Raw genomic sequence first — 16321 nt, 5'->3', positions numbered from 1 at the left:
GTATGTCTTATGATTGCGCAAGCATACAGGATGGCCCACGCGAGTAATGAAGCTGAAACATTGTTTACTGTCGTCTGAACGAAACGCGCGTGTGAGTGACTTTTGTAATGCTTGAATTAGTTAAAAAATCAGTAAGCTACAACAAGCCAGGTGGAGTTCAGTTGACCTAATTCCAGAAAGGATAACTTGATTGAGAACGTTTCCTCCACGTTCCCATGACGCTCAAAACGTCATGGGAAAGAGCGGGATGCTCAAAACAGGTTCTTTGCCTGTTATTTCAGTTCGGATGTAGCGTGCTTCCTTCATAACCTAAAAATAAAAAAAACGCCTAATTTGCTGTAAATGTCTAAAAATTGGCAGTGGTTTAGCTCTGGTTAAACCTGGAGGATTGCGACAGCAACGAGGAGAGAGAGAGAGAGAGACGATGGAGAGCGTGCGGCAGTGGCGGTGGCCCCGGCACGCTAGTTATGCGCCGCTACTGCGCATGCGCAACTGGCGACCAGGCGGCGGCACCTCTGAGTCACCCGCGCAGCGACGGCGGCGGCGCGCCACCTGTGCGCCGTTTGACGTCACTGTTCCTCGCGCATGCGCAGTATGGCCTTTCCTCAGCTCCGCGAAATGGCTCGGCGACTCGCGTAGTGTTGCTTTCGCAAAAAAAAAAAATAATAAAAAATAAAAAATGTGTGTTGTGGTTCTTCCTGACAGTCTACAACTTTGTAGTTCAAAACTTTCGCTCATCTCAAGGGGTTTAAATGTTCATTCATTATTTTTTAGTATGCACCAACTCTTTAAGTGCTCAATGAGCATTAATTAGGAGTGTTTTTGCTTCTAGTATTTAATGCTCCTTTTGCTAAAAACAGTCAGCACGTGCCAGTAAGTATAGGCATGGCTGTCGTGTCTTTCGGGTATCCGGGCACAGCGACTGAATTTCGCGCACTAGGTTTGCAGAAAATGGATAGCGCTGATGGAGAGGCCCTCACGAAGCCGACAAAAACAGGAGTCCCGTGGCGCTGTTTCTGTTTCGTCGGCGAACGAAAGCGGGCGAGAGAGGGGACGCGACACCCACAGGCAGCTGTGCGCGGGCGTGTACTTACCTGCTTCTTTCGCCGCATTCCTTGTCGCGCAGCTTGAGTTGCATGCACCTGTACATCGATTTGTTCAAAAGGTCTTGCTGTCGGAGCCTTTCTTAAGGTTTAGTTTGGTTTTATGGGGTTCAACGTCCTAAAGCGACTCGGGCTATGAGGGACGCCGTAGTGAAGGGCTCCGGAAATTTCGACCACCTGGGCTTCTCTAACGTGCACTGACATCGCATAGTTCGCTGGGAGTCCTCATGTCCCTCGTGGCGCAGTGGTGCAGCGGTTATTAAAGCCCCTCAGTTTGAGGGACTTTAGCGGTTAACCTATGCTGGTACTGGTACTCTAGACTCATTTTGAAGCGGGACCGAACAGCGCACAATGGACGAGGACACAAGGGGAGAAACGAGGAGACACACGAGCGCTTTCCTGCAATACCAACCTGCCCAAAATTGCTTTGTTAGTCATGTTTAAATGATATGTTGTTTATTTATAAATTTCTGTGTACTTGTGCTACTCTATGATCTACTGTTGTTCGCATACTTGTTAATATGAGCAGAACCTATTGATGTAAAACCACGACTGCCTTGTGCAAGGGGTCATGGGCCTAGTTAAGCTGTTGAGACAGCTTTTAGTCTTTGACCGTTTCCAGAATGCATTATTTCTGAAGATTTAATTGAACAGAACTTGTTGCAATTTTTCTTAAATCTGTTGTATTTTTTACAGGTCCATCGAAATTTCAGCGCCCGTAAGGGAATTCAGGGTGACTGAAGTCGACCCTGATCTCTCACCTGTTCGTGTAATTAATAACAGCCTCGCTGCTGAAGGAGTAGCACTACGGCGTTTCCCTGACAGGGGCGCTTTGGCGCGCATAAAGAAGTTAAAAGTGTTGATAATTAGCCAAACCGTTGGTTCTAATTGGCTAGAAAACTGAATAAAGTGGCGCTAGAATGGCTGTAAAGGCGCATGAAACTGCTTATTAAGCACCGTCTCTGTTTCTGCACTCTTTCACAGAACAAGTAACATTACAGAGTGGGTTAAAGGGGGTGGTTTTCGAGGCAAGGAATTTCAAGGACAGGGTAAGAACCACCTTCAAGCTGCTGCACTGCAGCTTCTTATAGAGTCCTTGTCCCAGCTAATGGCATTTCTGAAAAGACATTTCTCCCAGGATGAGAGTGAACGCCGCGCACGTAAACCACTGGCGTAAGTCTGCGTCATTCTTCTTCGCAGTGGATTCCGTGGACTCGTTTCTACATGTGAAGTGGCTCTTTCCGGAACACCCCTGCTCATGCCGCCGACTGGCGTCTTCGCACCTTGGCATCACGGTGAGCTTCACGTCATCACTTTAATCTTCCTCTCTCTCTCTAGCCTCTGCGATGACTCAGTTGTTGTGGCGCTCGGCTGCTGACCCGAAAGACGCGGGTTCGATCCCGGCCCCGGCGGTTAAATTGCGACGGAGGCGAAATTCTAGAGGCCCGTGTACTGCGCGATGTCAGTACACGGGCCTCTAGAATTTCGCCTCCGTCGCAATTCGACCTCCGCGGCCGAGATCGAACCTGAGCCTTTCGGTTCAGCAGCCGAGCGCCATAATCATAGGGCCACCGCGGCGGCGGGTTGGGGAAGGAGACGGTCTTATCGGTCTGAAGGCTTCACGCCACCTGCTGCTCCCTCGAGATGGAGCGATGAGGAGGCATGAATTGCCTTCGTCGGAACTTGAAATTGGTTCCGTGGTCGGGGTAAGAGGTTAGGACTTCGCCGGTTGCCTCCGGGTTCGGACCTTCCGCTGCTTGGTCGGATCTAATTCGAGCTTGTGCGCGGGCGGCCTCGTTTCCGAGGTGTCCGGCGTGCGCTGGTACCCATACCAGGTCAGTCTCGGAGGGGGGATGTTTCGTGAACATCTTCCAGGATATTTCTGGCCGTGAGCGAGATGCGGCCTTTGGAAAAGATTGTGATGATATAGTGCACTAGTGATGGTGTATTTGGAATCGATAACAGTAGTTGTAGCATCCGTAAAGGCAATGGCAGCAGAAATTGCGGCTACTTCTGCGATTTCCGCGTTTTTGGTGAATACCGTAGCGGAAAGTCTCGGGGATGGGATAGATGGCGATTTTGTGGGGCTGGTAGTTGGCTGCATCGACGTAGATGACGTCTTGGAGTCTCAGCAGGTGTCGATGCATACCTCTGACTCTTGCCTCCCGTTGACCCCTTTTGGGGTTACGGATGCATGTTCTTTGGTTTTATTCGATTTTTTTTTTCGGATATGGCTAGGAACGCAGCCTGAATGGTCCGCCATAGGCCACACTTTGATGCTCAGTATATATTTGATAATTTTGCCCTCTAGGGTGCTGGAGAGTCGAGCCGTCTGTGTGGCTAGGTGGGCTTTTTTAATTTCAGAAAAGGTATTGTGTACTGCCGGGGCGAGGGATTTCTCGTTGGCTGTGAATTTATGTAGACCCAACGCCGTTTTATATGCGTGCCGTATAAGGGTGTCAATCATTGTTCTGCCTTCTTGAGACATGGAGGCATGGGAAGGCGTATGTAATTTTGCTGATGACGAAGGCTTGAAGGAGTTTGTGTAGGTTTCGCTTCTCCATGCCTCGTCCCTTTTTGGCGATGCGCCTGATTATGCGTGCCGCGTGAGAGCTTCTGGGGGTGTTGGAGACGTCGGGTCCTAAGAGCTGTGTGTTCTCCATTTCTTCGATGCTTTTGGCTTGGATCTTTAGTGTCGATTAGGGTCCCGTCTTCGGGTTTTTTTGCTGCGTCGAACGACGAGGAGTTCTGATTTGGGTTGGGAACACTCGAAGCCGGCTCGTCTTGCTTCCTCCTCCACCGTGTCAGCCGCTGCTTGGAGACCTTCTTCTATCTGCCCTTTCGAGGCGCGGTTCGACCAGATGGTCACGTCGTCTGCTTAGAGTATGATGGATGTTTTCAATAGCATTGAGCCTGTCAGGAAACTTGAGTAAAGCTAAGTTGAAGAGGAAAAGTGAAAAGACCGCCCCTTGTAGTGTTTACCTGTTGCCGAGCCCGATTGGGTTGGATTTCACTGGCCCGAAGGCGACCTCTACCGTTCTGTTTTCTAGGAAGACTTTGAGGTATAACTGTGCGCCCCTTCGCCTGGGTTGAGGTATGCCAGGTGTTGCAGGATGGTATTATGCTGTAAGTTGTCGAGCGCATTTTTGAGATCAAGTCCCAATATTGCTCTCGTAGTTTTAATGGAGAGGTCGAGGATGTCACGTAATAGCTGGAGCATGACGTCTTTGGTGGAGAGTCCTCTCCTGAAGCCCATCATAGAGTGTGGCATCAGATTGTGGTCTTCGGTGTAGTCTAGTCTGTTCAGTATGCACGTGCTCCATGAGGTTCTCGCGAGAAAAAGTTGTTTAAACCGAGTAGGCAGGCGAAAGCAACGTTTTTAGATCCCTTTCAGTTCGAAAGCTGCGGTGCGCGGATTGTCGCCTTTCCGTTTCCTGCCGCGCGGTGGCGCTCGCCACGCTGTTTGCCCGACCAGCGTGGCCCTTCGCGTCTACGCCATCGTCGCCGCCGCCTGATTTGGAGCAGCCAGCAGATATCAGCACGGAAGATATCAGCTCGCCTGTGCCAGTTGTTGGCAGTGACGCTTATCTTACAGTATACAAAAGCTTCAAGCAAGGGTGCTTAAAGCATCCCACCAAAAAGATGCTAGAGTTTACCAACATTGTAAACAAAGCAATCTCGATTTCTTTGAAAGAAGGTCCCGTTTTTGGGGACGTTTTTTGAGAGGTGTAGACGAGCTGGAATTGCAAAACGTTGCTCGGCTTGGATGTGCAGAGCATATGGCCAGTTTTACGTGCCAAGTGCTGCATTTTGTCATAGTGACACGCATGCACTTCTATGCGAGAGACGTGAACCGTCGGCTGGAGAACAGAGAAAAGGTTGTCATTGCAAATAAAAAAGCTCGCCTTCTGTAGCCATTCCCTCCGTGCTTGATGTCGTGTTCGTCGACCAAGCGACGCCAGGCCGCTCCATTAACACTTCCGACTTAGTGTGTCTGCATTTAATGCTTGTCTGTGTTCAATGAAATTAACATTCTAAAAATGAAAGTGCAGGACGCTGCTTTCGTCTGTGCGATCATTGCAAATAAAAAGCTCTTCTATAGTTATTCCCTCTCTGCATCCAGCTCAGTGTGTCTGCATTTATACTTGTGTTCACTGAAATTGGCATTTTAAAGAATGTGCCAAATGCTGCTCGTTTGTGCGGTGCTTCGTTGATAATATAGCGCGGAATTTCGTGATTGATTTAGAAGCGGAACATGGCTAGTTTTAACCTTTCATTAATGTTTCGTGCATTCTCCCGAAGAAATATTGATAGCTTTACTCCAACACACGCATATCATCAGCGCTAAACATCGCAAACGCGATGCGATAAAGCGCAATGCAAACGATTGTTTTTTTGCGAACTGGCATCAGTCTGCTCTTTATCTCAGCCTTACTAGCCAGGCGAAACATTTCTTTAACCATGAGACTGAAGTTTCAATGTGACAGCTCTAAAAGTACAGCAAATTTGAGTTCGACGTGTTCGTTCCCAATCTTATCGCGGATGACAACGGGCTGTCACAGCAACTGGCAAGCGCAAGCGCTCCGGCGGTTCCGGGCCGCGTATTCGCCAACTGCAGCCTGTACAGCCACAAGGCTTGAAACCACGGTGAATTGATCACGGTGACTGAAGATTGTCACTACGCCTTACCTAAAAGGGATAATAAATCCTCTTAAACGGCGTTATATGCCACTAAGCATCACGATTTGCGACCTAAAAGGGAAATAATTGAAAAAAATGAAATTAAAAAAACAATAAAACTACAGTACAGAGAGCGGAGTCGAACGGCCGACCTTCCATACGCAAAACGAGCCTCTAATCCACTGCGCCATAGCAGCGATGTCAAGCTGTCGTTCTGAATGAATATTTATAACCAGCCTTAATGTGGCTGCTACCTGCCGGTGGGCGGCGCTGTCATCGCTGGCTGTACCGGCTGCATTTGGCGAACACGCTTCCGGGCCGACAGCGACAGCAGCGCCGCGTGGTGAGTGGAAGCGGACGGGGGCCGCTTTCTCGGGCGCGGCCCGGGGGAGCTTGCAAACTGAAAGGGATCTAAAAACGTTGGGCGAAAGCATGTGTTTAGTCTGGCCACGATATCAGACTGAGGTTAATCTCTGATCGAGGTTAAACAGATCTGATCTGTTCGCGCCGCGGATGGAAGTTGATAAAGACGACAGTGTGCAAGGCACAGCGCGAGTGTGTGTTGCAGTTTTACATGAGGCGTGATCGGCTGCGGCTAGTGCATCTTTGCTTAGGTGTGTCGTACTATGATGTAGTAGTGATGTTGCGCCTTTTCTCGTCATTGGTTCAGGTGTGTCGTATTATGCATTGTGTTGATTTGCGATTGTTTTCTTCATGCTTTGTACATAGTTCATCTACATGGAACATTACTGTAATAAATACCATTAAAAAAGCAAAAAAGCGGCGATAGCTTATTGCTCTCGTGCACTAGCCAGCGAAGCCGATCTGTTCTTGCCGCCGCGGCTTCGAAACCCAGTCGTGGGAATGTTTATTTTATTTATTTTTTAGGTCAGACTTCAGCGATGAAACGGCCTTTGCAGCTTTGGTCGTGAATTACGGGTTTCCCTCTAAAAAAAGGGCACGTGGTAGAGCTCTTCCAGTGCCTCTATAGTACGAAGGGCATCGCGGCACGATGAAGCAGTGGGCGCGCACGCATACGAGGATATAGCTTTGATATTTGCCGTATGGGCGGCCATCGCGAAGCAGCGCTGCTTCCAGCAGCGCACATCATCGACACTTTTGGCGCTTCACGCTAGGATTCATATTTGAAGCGTGAAAAGCGAAGAACTCTCACCGAAGTAGTTGCTCTGAAGCGCTATCTACCACCTTACAAAAGCGGTGTCGAGACCGGCGCAGCGGGCCCGTTTCGACATTAGAAGTGCTTTGTCAGGTGGCACCCACACGCAGAATGGCACGGGTCGGAACTTGGAGGGGGGTCTGTTACTTTTGTCCCCGATGGTACACACCTCGGTGACACTCTCCCGCCGTCACAACTTTGTTATTACGCTCCACAAGCCTTTTACTACGGTTGTGCTTCACGCGCATAAGCGACAACTGTTGAAATGTTGCGGTGACCGCTCGGTATTCGTGACGTGCTGGCTTGGCTGCTGCATCAGCTGCGTATCGACCAGTGTCCAGTTCGCTAGGCTTCGCTTCTTCAGCAACGGACCGGTGTTCCTTTGCGTCGAACGCAACTTCGCCCATGTGACAACACGTGATAGTGTAAATATATTTTACGAAGCAAGTAACTGCATACAACAAGTGGCAAACGCCTTGACCCCCTGAAGTTAGTGATGATTTGCTCATGCCTCTGAATTGTAACTTCGCCCATGTGACAACACGTAATAGTGTAAATATATTTACCTGTTACGAAGCAAGTAACTACATACAACAAGTGGCAAACGCCTTGACCTCCTGAAGTTAGTGATGATTTACTCATGCCTCTGAATTATCCTCCAAAGTAATCACTAACAGCTGAATGAGCTAAATCGGCCAGTCAATTGTGAAAAGTCAACGACTTCTGACTTGTGTGTCGTTGCTGAGCGTGTTTCCATAGTGTGTTTTTCTAGTGCGGAGACTAGTGCCATGTAATTCAATCATTCGCTTCATGCCAGATGAAAGCCTAAATTAACTGTGCCAATTTTTCGTGCTCTAAGCAGGCGTCCTCTTTAGGGCCGTTTGTTTCCAGGGAATACCCAATACGCCCGAATCTTTTTGGTGCGAGAGTGTCACGAGAAAATTAGCTTTCACTTGATTTTTACTACCTGGAAAGGTGCTTTCAAGAAAATGTTTGCAGTGGAAAAAAACTGACGCCGATGAGCGGATAACCTTGGAAGATTTTCAGGGGCGCTGTTTACGCATCAGTGTTTATTTTAAACCTCCTTTCAACGGCGTGGCTCAGGTCAGAATAAATTAGACCGCAGTGATATGAGTGAAACGCGCGCTACCTATGAGCTAATGGAGCAAATTTTTTTACACTCATTTCTTGCAAAGAATTGAAGCCAGGCTTATTATGACGCGTCATTTTACTCTCATTCCATGGCTTTCTCTTCAATGTTTTTTTTGTCGCCCTCTTTGATGTCGTAAACCTGGTAATTTTTTTTTTCTCCTGCATTCTGAACGGACCAATCACGACAACAGTTGGAGTTTTTGCAATGAAACGACTAGAACGTGGGAGATAACTTTCGCCTTATACATATGGGTTGCACATTAGGTCGCGGGCGCAGTCTGCAGAGGAAACGAGTACCTGCGCGCCGTCGCATAGCCGAACCACTACGTCATAGCTTGCAGTCACGCCACAAGTGCCGTAGAATAGGTGACGATGTATGAGGTGTAAATGGCGACGATATGTCCTCACTTTCAGCCTTACTTTTCTCTCCCTGCCGCTCTTTCTCAGCGAAGGAAAAGACGCAAAATATAAGAAGTCATTTATCCAATCACCCTCTTTCCAGCATGCGATTACATTGCAGAAAGAAAGCATGAGAAAAAAAATGACTAAGAACGTTAGCGAGAACACACAAGAAAGGAAAAAGTGAGATGTGAGAAACTCGCCGTGATGAGCCTCGACGCGTACTTGTCCTGCCCCCTGAATGGATGCCTCGTGTTTAATCTAGCCAGCCCCCGCCAGCACCAGCTCAGTTCTGGTAGCCGCACTCAGTCACTCACACATCGTGTCTATGGTCACGCTGGTCATGGTGCCCTGTCATTGCCCGCCACACCCGGAAATCTTTTGCGCACAGCGTTCAAGGTCAAAAAAACGATTACTGCACACGCACGATGTAAATGGTTGCTCCCAAGTCCGACGAAGCCCCGCTCCCCCGCAGCGGCGCTGTAGAAGGCAGGGACCAGCGTCCCGTCCATGGGGAGAAGTGCCGCCCCGGCAGGCACGCTCACGGAGGCCGTCTTCTGTCGCAGCGCCCCGTACCGCAGCCGAGGCCGGTGCAGCTCCCTAGTGCTTGTCGCCGTCGCCCTGCGCCTGGCCAACGCGGCGAATTCGTCGCTTGCGGCCAGCCTTAGCTGTCGTTAGTTGCCCACATCCACTCCCGAGTAATCCATCCTGCGACAAGGGGTAGTGGGCCTCGGTGGCTGACGGGCGGGCGTCCGTCATGGGCTGCCACACACCCGGTGCTAAAGCCACCGCATTGTTCGGCATTCACTGCGGCAGCGCTCGCCGTTCCGTCGGGGAGCTCAGGTGGTGCATCTCGGATGGTCCACCGAGGCAGCGCCAGGAGGTGACCAGCGCCTCCGGACCGCGACCCCGAGGTGCATTCATTGACGCTGCGCGGCGGACCTCAGCGCACCGCGGCGCCATGGCACCGCACGGCGTGGCAGCTGTGGGTGGAGCTGCAGCCGCCGCCCAGGCTTCCGAGTGCCACGCCACCGCGGGTGGCTCCATGCACGTGTGTTGGCGCCCCTTCTTTGTCTTCGCGACCACTGCAGTGATGGGGATGCTGCGCATTAAACCTGCTACATGCTGCTTCAAGTTGGGCCCGGCTTTGATGAAATTGCGATACGGCTGCGTCAAAAATACTTTCAGCAATCAAGAGTCGCGGCGAATGCGGAGAGGTTGAGGCTGCCGCCGGAGGAGCACACACAAAACTCTGCTTCCTTTTCCGGATGTGCGACGAGAAAGGTTACCCACACAATTCAGTTCCGTGCCGTCTTGCTCTCTATAGCTCCATCTATACCGCCATGGTACACACCGTGCGCGCGTCTTGCACATCTGCTTCTCCGGCGCTGCCAACACTTCCCAAACGTACCCCTTTGCCAAAAGTAACCGAGCAACAGGTTCTTGCTTCTCAAACGTATAACGGAGCATTTACAGCAGCCCTAAAGACCGAACGGTGCCATTATGTAAGGACAAGGTCTCACCTTTCTTTACACAGAATCAGAGCTCAAGGGCTGCCATGAGTGCTGCGCTACGCGGCTGAGAAACAAACCACCTGTGCCGGGTTACTTTTGGCAAAGACTGTACATGTCGAATGAACATCCAGAGAAAAAATTTCTTTTAAGGGGCTCAAGTGGTGCCAAATTTCGGTGCTGCTAGATTTATTGGGTTTTCGCGCAGCACCGTTACTTGCTCCATAAGGTCACATAACAGCGAGAAAGGCTTCGGGCACGCTCCAGCTATACAGGTTGCCACGTATCATTGTAGTGTCCGTTTGCGCACAGTTTGCGCTCAAGGCCGCAGGAAAGGGGTGTTATGATTTTTTATTCGTGACGCGAGAAGCGACCGGACTAATCTCGATTGATCACAGCCATGAAGAGCTGCATCTACGTTTTTCCAGATTACTGTAGATGATCTTGCCCTGTTATCTAGAAGCTCTTTGCCGGCTTTAAATATAGCGATGCCGCGAGCTGTGGGCATTCGTAGTTAGACGACTGACGAGCGCGTTTGTTGCTTACGTTGATTACTGACATGCTCAGTGCTGCGTCACTGCGCATGTGCTTGAATGATCTGAGAATTAAGTTCATCTGTTTTGTTGTGTTTTCTATGCTATGACAGATAAAATAAACTTCTCTTTCTACGCCGCCGCCGAGTGATTCATTTCTTTTGCGGGCGCAAGTCAGCCTAAATAAAGAGCTTCGTTAGCAAGTCTTGTTGGTGTCTTCCTGACCGCTGGACTGCCGTCACTACAACGTAACATCTGGTGGAGGTGCTGGGTACTCTTCCATGTGCCGACACCCCCTGCAAGTCGTAACGCCAACCCTCTAAGTCATTCATCGGAGGACCTGACTACAGTCCAACGCGCAAGCCGACGTCTGCTAAGGGACGCACCTGAGTTCGGGGCTCTGCTGTAGCCTACCCGGAAGCTAAAGCGAACAGCAACGTCCGCCGTGAGCTTGCCCCAGACGTCGACTACAAGCATACTGCAGCAGCCCCGGGTGCCACTAACCTTCGACGCTTCTCCTGGCGCCAATCTCGAAGAATTGCTGGAACAGTTCGAATGTGTGGACCTCATTTGCGCTCGCTCTAACAGCAATGTCAACATCCGAGCTTTCTGTTTGTTTATGCAGTAAAATCACGTTAATTCGAACTCAGCAAAGAAAGTTGGTTCGTGCGAACAGGAGTTGTAACTAAATTGAACCTCTTCCAATTATAGGGTGGCATCTCCATGGGTTGGAATGCGGTGAACACAATCTGCACGTGTGATCTCGAGGTTTTCTCATTGCTGGACGTCGTCCGACACACGAGCTTGAGTTACAGTTACGGCACAATGAAGTACGAGCCTAGCCTCGTTGTCACAAACAGGCAAGCGCCGAGGACTGCGCATGCCCGTTTAAACGGTTCGTCGCGACAGGAGCGGCCATGTTGGACTGCATAGGAGTGCAAGGAACTTGTGAAAGGGCATTCTCGCGCTCCTCCTGCCGCATCGTAACCCTATACGAAGCACAGTCGCTAGCTGCGCTCATTCCGGAACCGTCATGCGGCCTGTTTATTCATCCTGGCTTTCCCTGACGTACAAATTCTTTTAATCGGAGCGCGTTTGAGATTGCTAACATCGCGACGCAGGAACTCAGTCAGGTCTTAATTTTGTAATCTCGCGTACTTTATGTTTTTTAAAAGAAACCAGGCTATAGTGATGTTAACGACAAAAAAAAACTAAATTAGGCTTTGGTCAAGATTCTCTGCAACTCAGAAAAATTTGCATAATTGTAACAAAGAAAAATGAGCGAATTTTTTTTTTTAATTAAACAATAAGTCACTAAGTGCGAGCAACGGTGTAGGAGGGTGCATGAAGACGGTTTTGACGTGCGGGACGAGTTGTTTCGACGTTTTGACATAGGAAGGAGCGACGAACTCGCCGTTGAACTTGGACGTGTGCGGGTGAGTGCGCGGTCAGTGGAGCGGCAAGTGCCTGTGCGCACTGCACTTATTCGCCGCCGATGGGTTTCAAGGCACCGTAGGAAATGTATTAACGCCGGCGTAGCCCAACCGACTGTGCGCAAGTGTTTGCGGCGGGTTGCGAAGGCCACTGTCAAAGTTAAGTCGCAGAAGGTGGGCGCTTTCCGCGCCGAGACCCTCAAGACAAGGCGGAGGAAGGCTTCCTTCGCTTAAACCATGGATGGCTTAAAGGGACACTGAGGAGAAATTGAAGTTGGCTTGTATCGACAGAATACCAGCACCTGACTACAAAAACGCCACTCATACTGACAACAAAGCGCTTGTAACGTAGAAAAGAGCAAGAACCAAAATACAGGTATCGCCGCCACAGGCCAAACTCGCAAGTACAAGCGTGGTGACGTCATATAACAAAACAGTGTTGCTAGAACCAATGGTTCTAGCAACGCTAGGACACGAGAAGCACAAATCACTGAGGCGCAGCCAATGCATGCGCAAATCTCCTTGACGTCGCCAGATGGCGCCACGTGCCGGGCAGCTACGCGCTCGCCTGAAGCATCGGGACCAATCAGCGCCTGCTCGCCGGCGTTAGGCTGGCTCCCGGTATTCCGCTAGCGGTATCAAGGTACACGGTATGCTAAAGGTGTCTATTTGCGAGAACTTCGTTGACGACTTCGAGAACGAGATCCATCGTAACGCTCGCAAAACGCCGGTGCAAACGTAAGCGAAGCGACTGTAGCGACGGCCGCAATAGCCGATAGATGCCTTCAACGTGCGGCCGGCGGTAGCTTTCTTTTCGGCTGCTGCTAGGCCGCACTGCTGGCCGCCAGAAATCACGGAGTCTGCATCACGTCATGCACGTCATGTTTCACGTCACTTAGTCCTCTGTCGTCATAGCCGAATCCCAAGTTTGAGTCACAGCGGCGGGAAAAACCTTTTCAACTTCGAATCCAAATTTCTTAGAAATCAATGCATTTTTCGCTGCCGGCCAAGTGGCAACAAAGCCATGACATGCCGAACTATCGGATTTTGCTATAAAAAATATATTAATAGTGCTCTCCTCAGTGTCCCTTTAAACTTTCGCCACCGCAGTATCCCCGGCGGCGTCATCAAGCTCCCATCATCCGGACGGAACGGCAACAACACGACGGCAACAACACGAACATCAAGTGCTTAGCCCGAAGCGGGCGGCAGTAGTTGCGAGGCAGAGAGCGATTGTTGCCACAGTGACCGGGCGTGCCGGCTCTCATTTCCCGCACTGAGATTGCAAGCTCCCAGCAGCTGCACCGGTCTGCCCCCGTATGTTTACAGTTGCTGCAGTGTGATTATTCATGGTCGCCTGCTATTTTCTGAACAAAAATAAATAGAACCACGCATCACCCTTAGAGCACATTTGCCATCGATACGACCAAGTGCACAGGCTAGGCGGGTTCACACTGGCGACTCGTGGGGGTCGCGCGACAGGTTTAAATAGAATTTTTACGCTCCCTCCTCGCTTTACAAGTGCTTCGGAAACCGTAACTAATTGACCGAAATCGGTCGCGCGACGTTTGCAACTCGCCAGTGCGAACTTGCCTTAAAGCTGCCTTCATCGGTTTTTGAGCCGAGCGCTCATTGCTAAATGATCTCGGCAGACCTGTAGCAATTACGGCCTTTAAACAAATTTTTCCGCGCACTTAAAGGGGTGGAGACACCAAATTTTGAAGCTATAAAAAGCCTGCTATGGGATTCCTATGTATGCAAGGGCACTCACAGCCAGGTGTTGGACGCAACAAACGTTTCAAAAATATTTTAATTCGGTTACAAAGATTACCTAAATGCTCACTCTCACGATCTAGACCCCATCGCTAGCGCCATCAACGCTGACGTCACAAGGGGGTAAACAAATTAAAGTTTTAGTGACGTCATACCAAAATACAGTGACGTATGATGAGCGGGGCACAGCCGCGTGAGCGCAGTCGACGCACCAGCGAGCCGCATTTGCTGCTAACCGCCACTCGCTCGGTTTGCGGCGCGCCGTTGCGAACAGCGTCGCAGCGTCCGATTGCAGCTCGTCGCCTGCGTCCGGCCTGCTAGATGTCAACGGCGAGCCGCTCGCGACAAACGCAACGACGGGAAGCGGCAACCAATGCGAGCCCGGAGAGCGGCAGCGTCATGATGAAATAGGGCGCACTCCTTGGAGCCGGGCGGCCTGCGCCAGTCTTCGTGCCGACCACCGGCATCCGAAGAACTCGACAGTATTGTTTGTTCACGTTCATAGCAAACCCTGGGATATATGAATATCAAAAATGCATCGTTTCTGACGATCGTTGGCAAATACCGAGTTCCTGATAGAAGTGATGACTGCGATGCAAGCAAATTTCATCCCATATCGGTTTTGTGCTGCTGCTACCTGGTGCGGTTCGCCTGCCGTCTGCTAGCTCTGTTGCTGAAGACGTCGTGGAAATCGAACATATCTTTTATTGTGGGACGAGTTCACAGTAAAGGGGTGCCGAGCGGAGCACGTTTCTGAGCGCTGGCCAGTCCCGAAGCGCCCTCAGCTGCGGAGTCGGTCGTGAAACCAGCTCAGGCCTAGCGACGACTAGGGCAGTCTGGGACCAGCGCGCAGGTCGTCGCCCGGCGTTGCCGCAGGCAGTGTCGTTGCCGAAAGATCCACTTTCAGTACAGTCATGCTGTCGTATCTCGAATCTAGGAAGCATCCTTACTGGTAGCATGGCTGTTTTGTGCGGACGTGAAGTACGCCGTGCCTGCCAGTCGGTCGGCCAGCCTGGATACCGTCTGCCGACGTCATAAAAGCGAGCTAAGGAGTGTTCTTGACGTAAATAATAAACCATGGTACAAGAAATGTGAAAAAAGTGTCATTTTTGAGGATCGCTGACCAATACTGAGCTGCTGGTAGAGGTAACAACGGTGATATGAGCAATTTTCTTGCCAGAACCGCCTCGCAGCTGCCGCTGGCCCGACGTTGGGGTCCGGCTCGCCTGGCGCCCGCTAGCTCCGCTGCCGAAAGCGTCGAGGAGATTGACCATACTATTATTTTATTGTGAGATGATGCTGTTGACACTAAAGCTATTTGTGAAAAGTATTCCTTTTATTATAGCGCAGGCGACTACCGAAGCGCCGGCCGCTTGCGAAACAGGCTATAGGCCTAGCGACGACCACGGCAGCCAGCCAGGCAGCAGCAGAGCTCGTCGCCCGGAGCGCCCGCGAGCGGTGCCGTTGCCGAAAGCTCCCAACATAAGCAGGCATGCTTTGTCGCTGCTCGAGTATAGCTGGCAGTTCTGATAACAAGGCGATTTTGTCTTTTCTTGTGATATTTGTACACCAACCCAAGCAGCGTTCAGGTACTGCTGCACGGCGGCGAAGTGTGACACCGGTTGTGGGCGCAGCGCAGTGATGCTTACTGGCATTTTCCAAAGTGCTTCGCATCCTCACGCGAACCCGCGAAGGCGATATTAGCGTGCGATAAAAAAAAAAGTTGATGTCCTCACTCATTGGATTCAGATCCGTCAGAATCCGAGCTGCTGGTACTAGACATGCTGTTGTTTTTTTTCATGCGCTGGTCAGCACGTGTGTGAGAAAGCAGACGATGCAGCAGTAGGTGCGTCACAACTTTTGTGGACCCACGTGACCAAGCGAAGTAGTTGATCTTCCCCCTCTGTGACGTCACTGTCCAACTCGGCGTTCCGAAACCGATACCGAAAATCGTTCACCTAAAAATGCGATAATAAATTATTCACTGTGAATATATGAATCTCTGAGTGTGTATCATGCTTCCTGGAGCCATAAGAAACGTTTGAAACTAAGAACGCCCGAACCACAAATTTGGTGTCTCCACCCCTTTAAGGCGTCCGCACAGTACCTTGATTCGAAAAAAAAAAAAGAGGATAGCCATCGAATCAGCTGATTTTTTCTCTGGCTGCCATGTTTACGATGGCTGAGTATGTGGGCAATGTGTGTGGATGTATAAGGCTTAATCCTTTGAATCGGGCGGCAGCTGACGCCACCTAGTCGGCGCTTTTCCAGTGTCAGCGCACAATCGCGGCAGCAAAAGTGACTGAAAAACAAACTCAGTTGCAGAACTGAGGACGCTTCAATTGTTGTGCTTCATGTTGTTAAGTTTGAAACATAGTTTGTTAGGAAAATAAAACGTTCACTTTATTAACGGCGTGTTTACAGCAAAACATTAGCATACGGTCCCTTAATGCGCAACTAAATGCTTCCTGGTTGGAGCCCTACTACTAGCCACCACAACCTCGCTGCTAACTGGTTGATTTTGTGTCCAGCGTGTCGCGGTGTCATTTCGACGTCACAG

The 16321-nt window shown here is 50.4% G+C and overlaps 1 protein-coding gene across 2 annotated transcripts in view; it reads left to right on the top strand.

Annotated features, from left to right (window-relative positions):
* LOC149350121 (uncharacterized) overlaps positions 1 to 16321 on the top strand; it is a 602760-nt gene that overhangs the window by 434899 nt on the left and 151540 nt on the right. For both annotated transcript variants that reach the window (XM_089579110.1, XM_089579107.1), the window contains exon 5: positions 2304 to 2398. In XM_089579110.1, coding sequence (XP_089435236.1) covers positions 2304 to 2398 — 95 coding nt within the window. The remainder of the gene's footprint in view (positions 1 to 2303; positions 2399 to 16321) is intronic.

This window comes from Amblyomma mixtum, chromosome 3 (genome assembly GCF_055824585.1).
Source record: "Amblyomma mixtum isolate Tamu chromosome 3, ASM5582458v1, whole genome shotgun sequence".
In the NCBI taxonomy this organism is placed as follows: domain Eukaryota; kingdom Metazoa; phylum Arthropoda; class Arachnida; order Ixodida; family Ixodidae; genus Amblyomma; species Amblyomma mixtum.
This window is presented reverse-complemented; position numbering and strand designations above follow the sequence as displayed.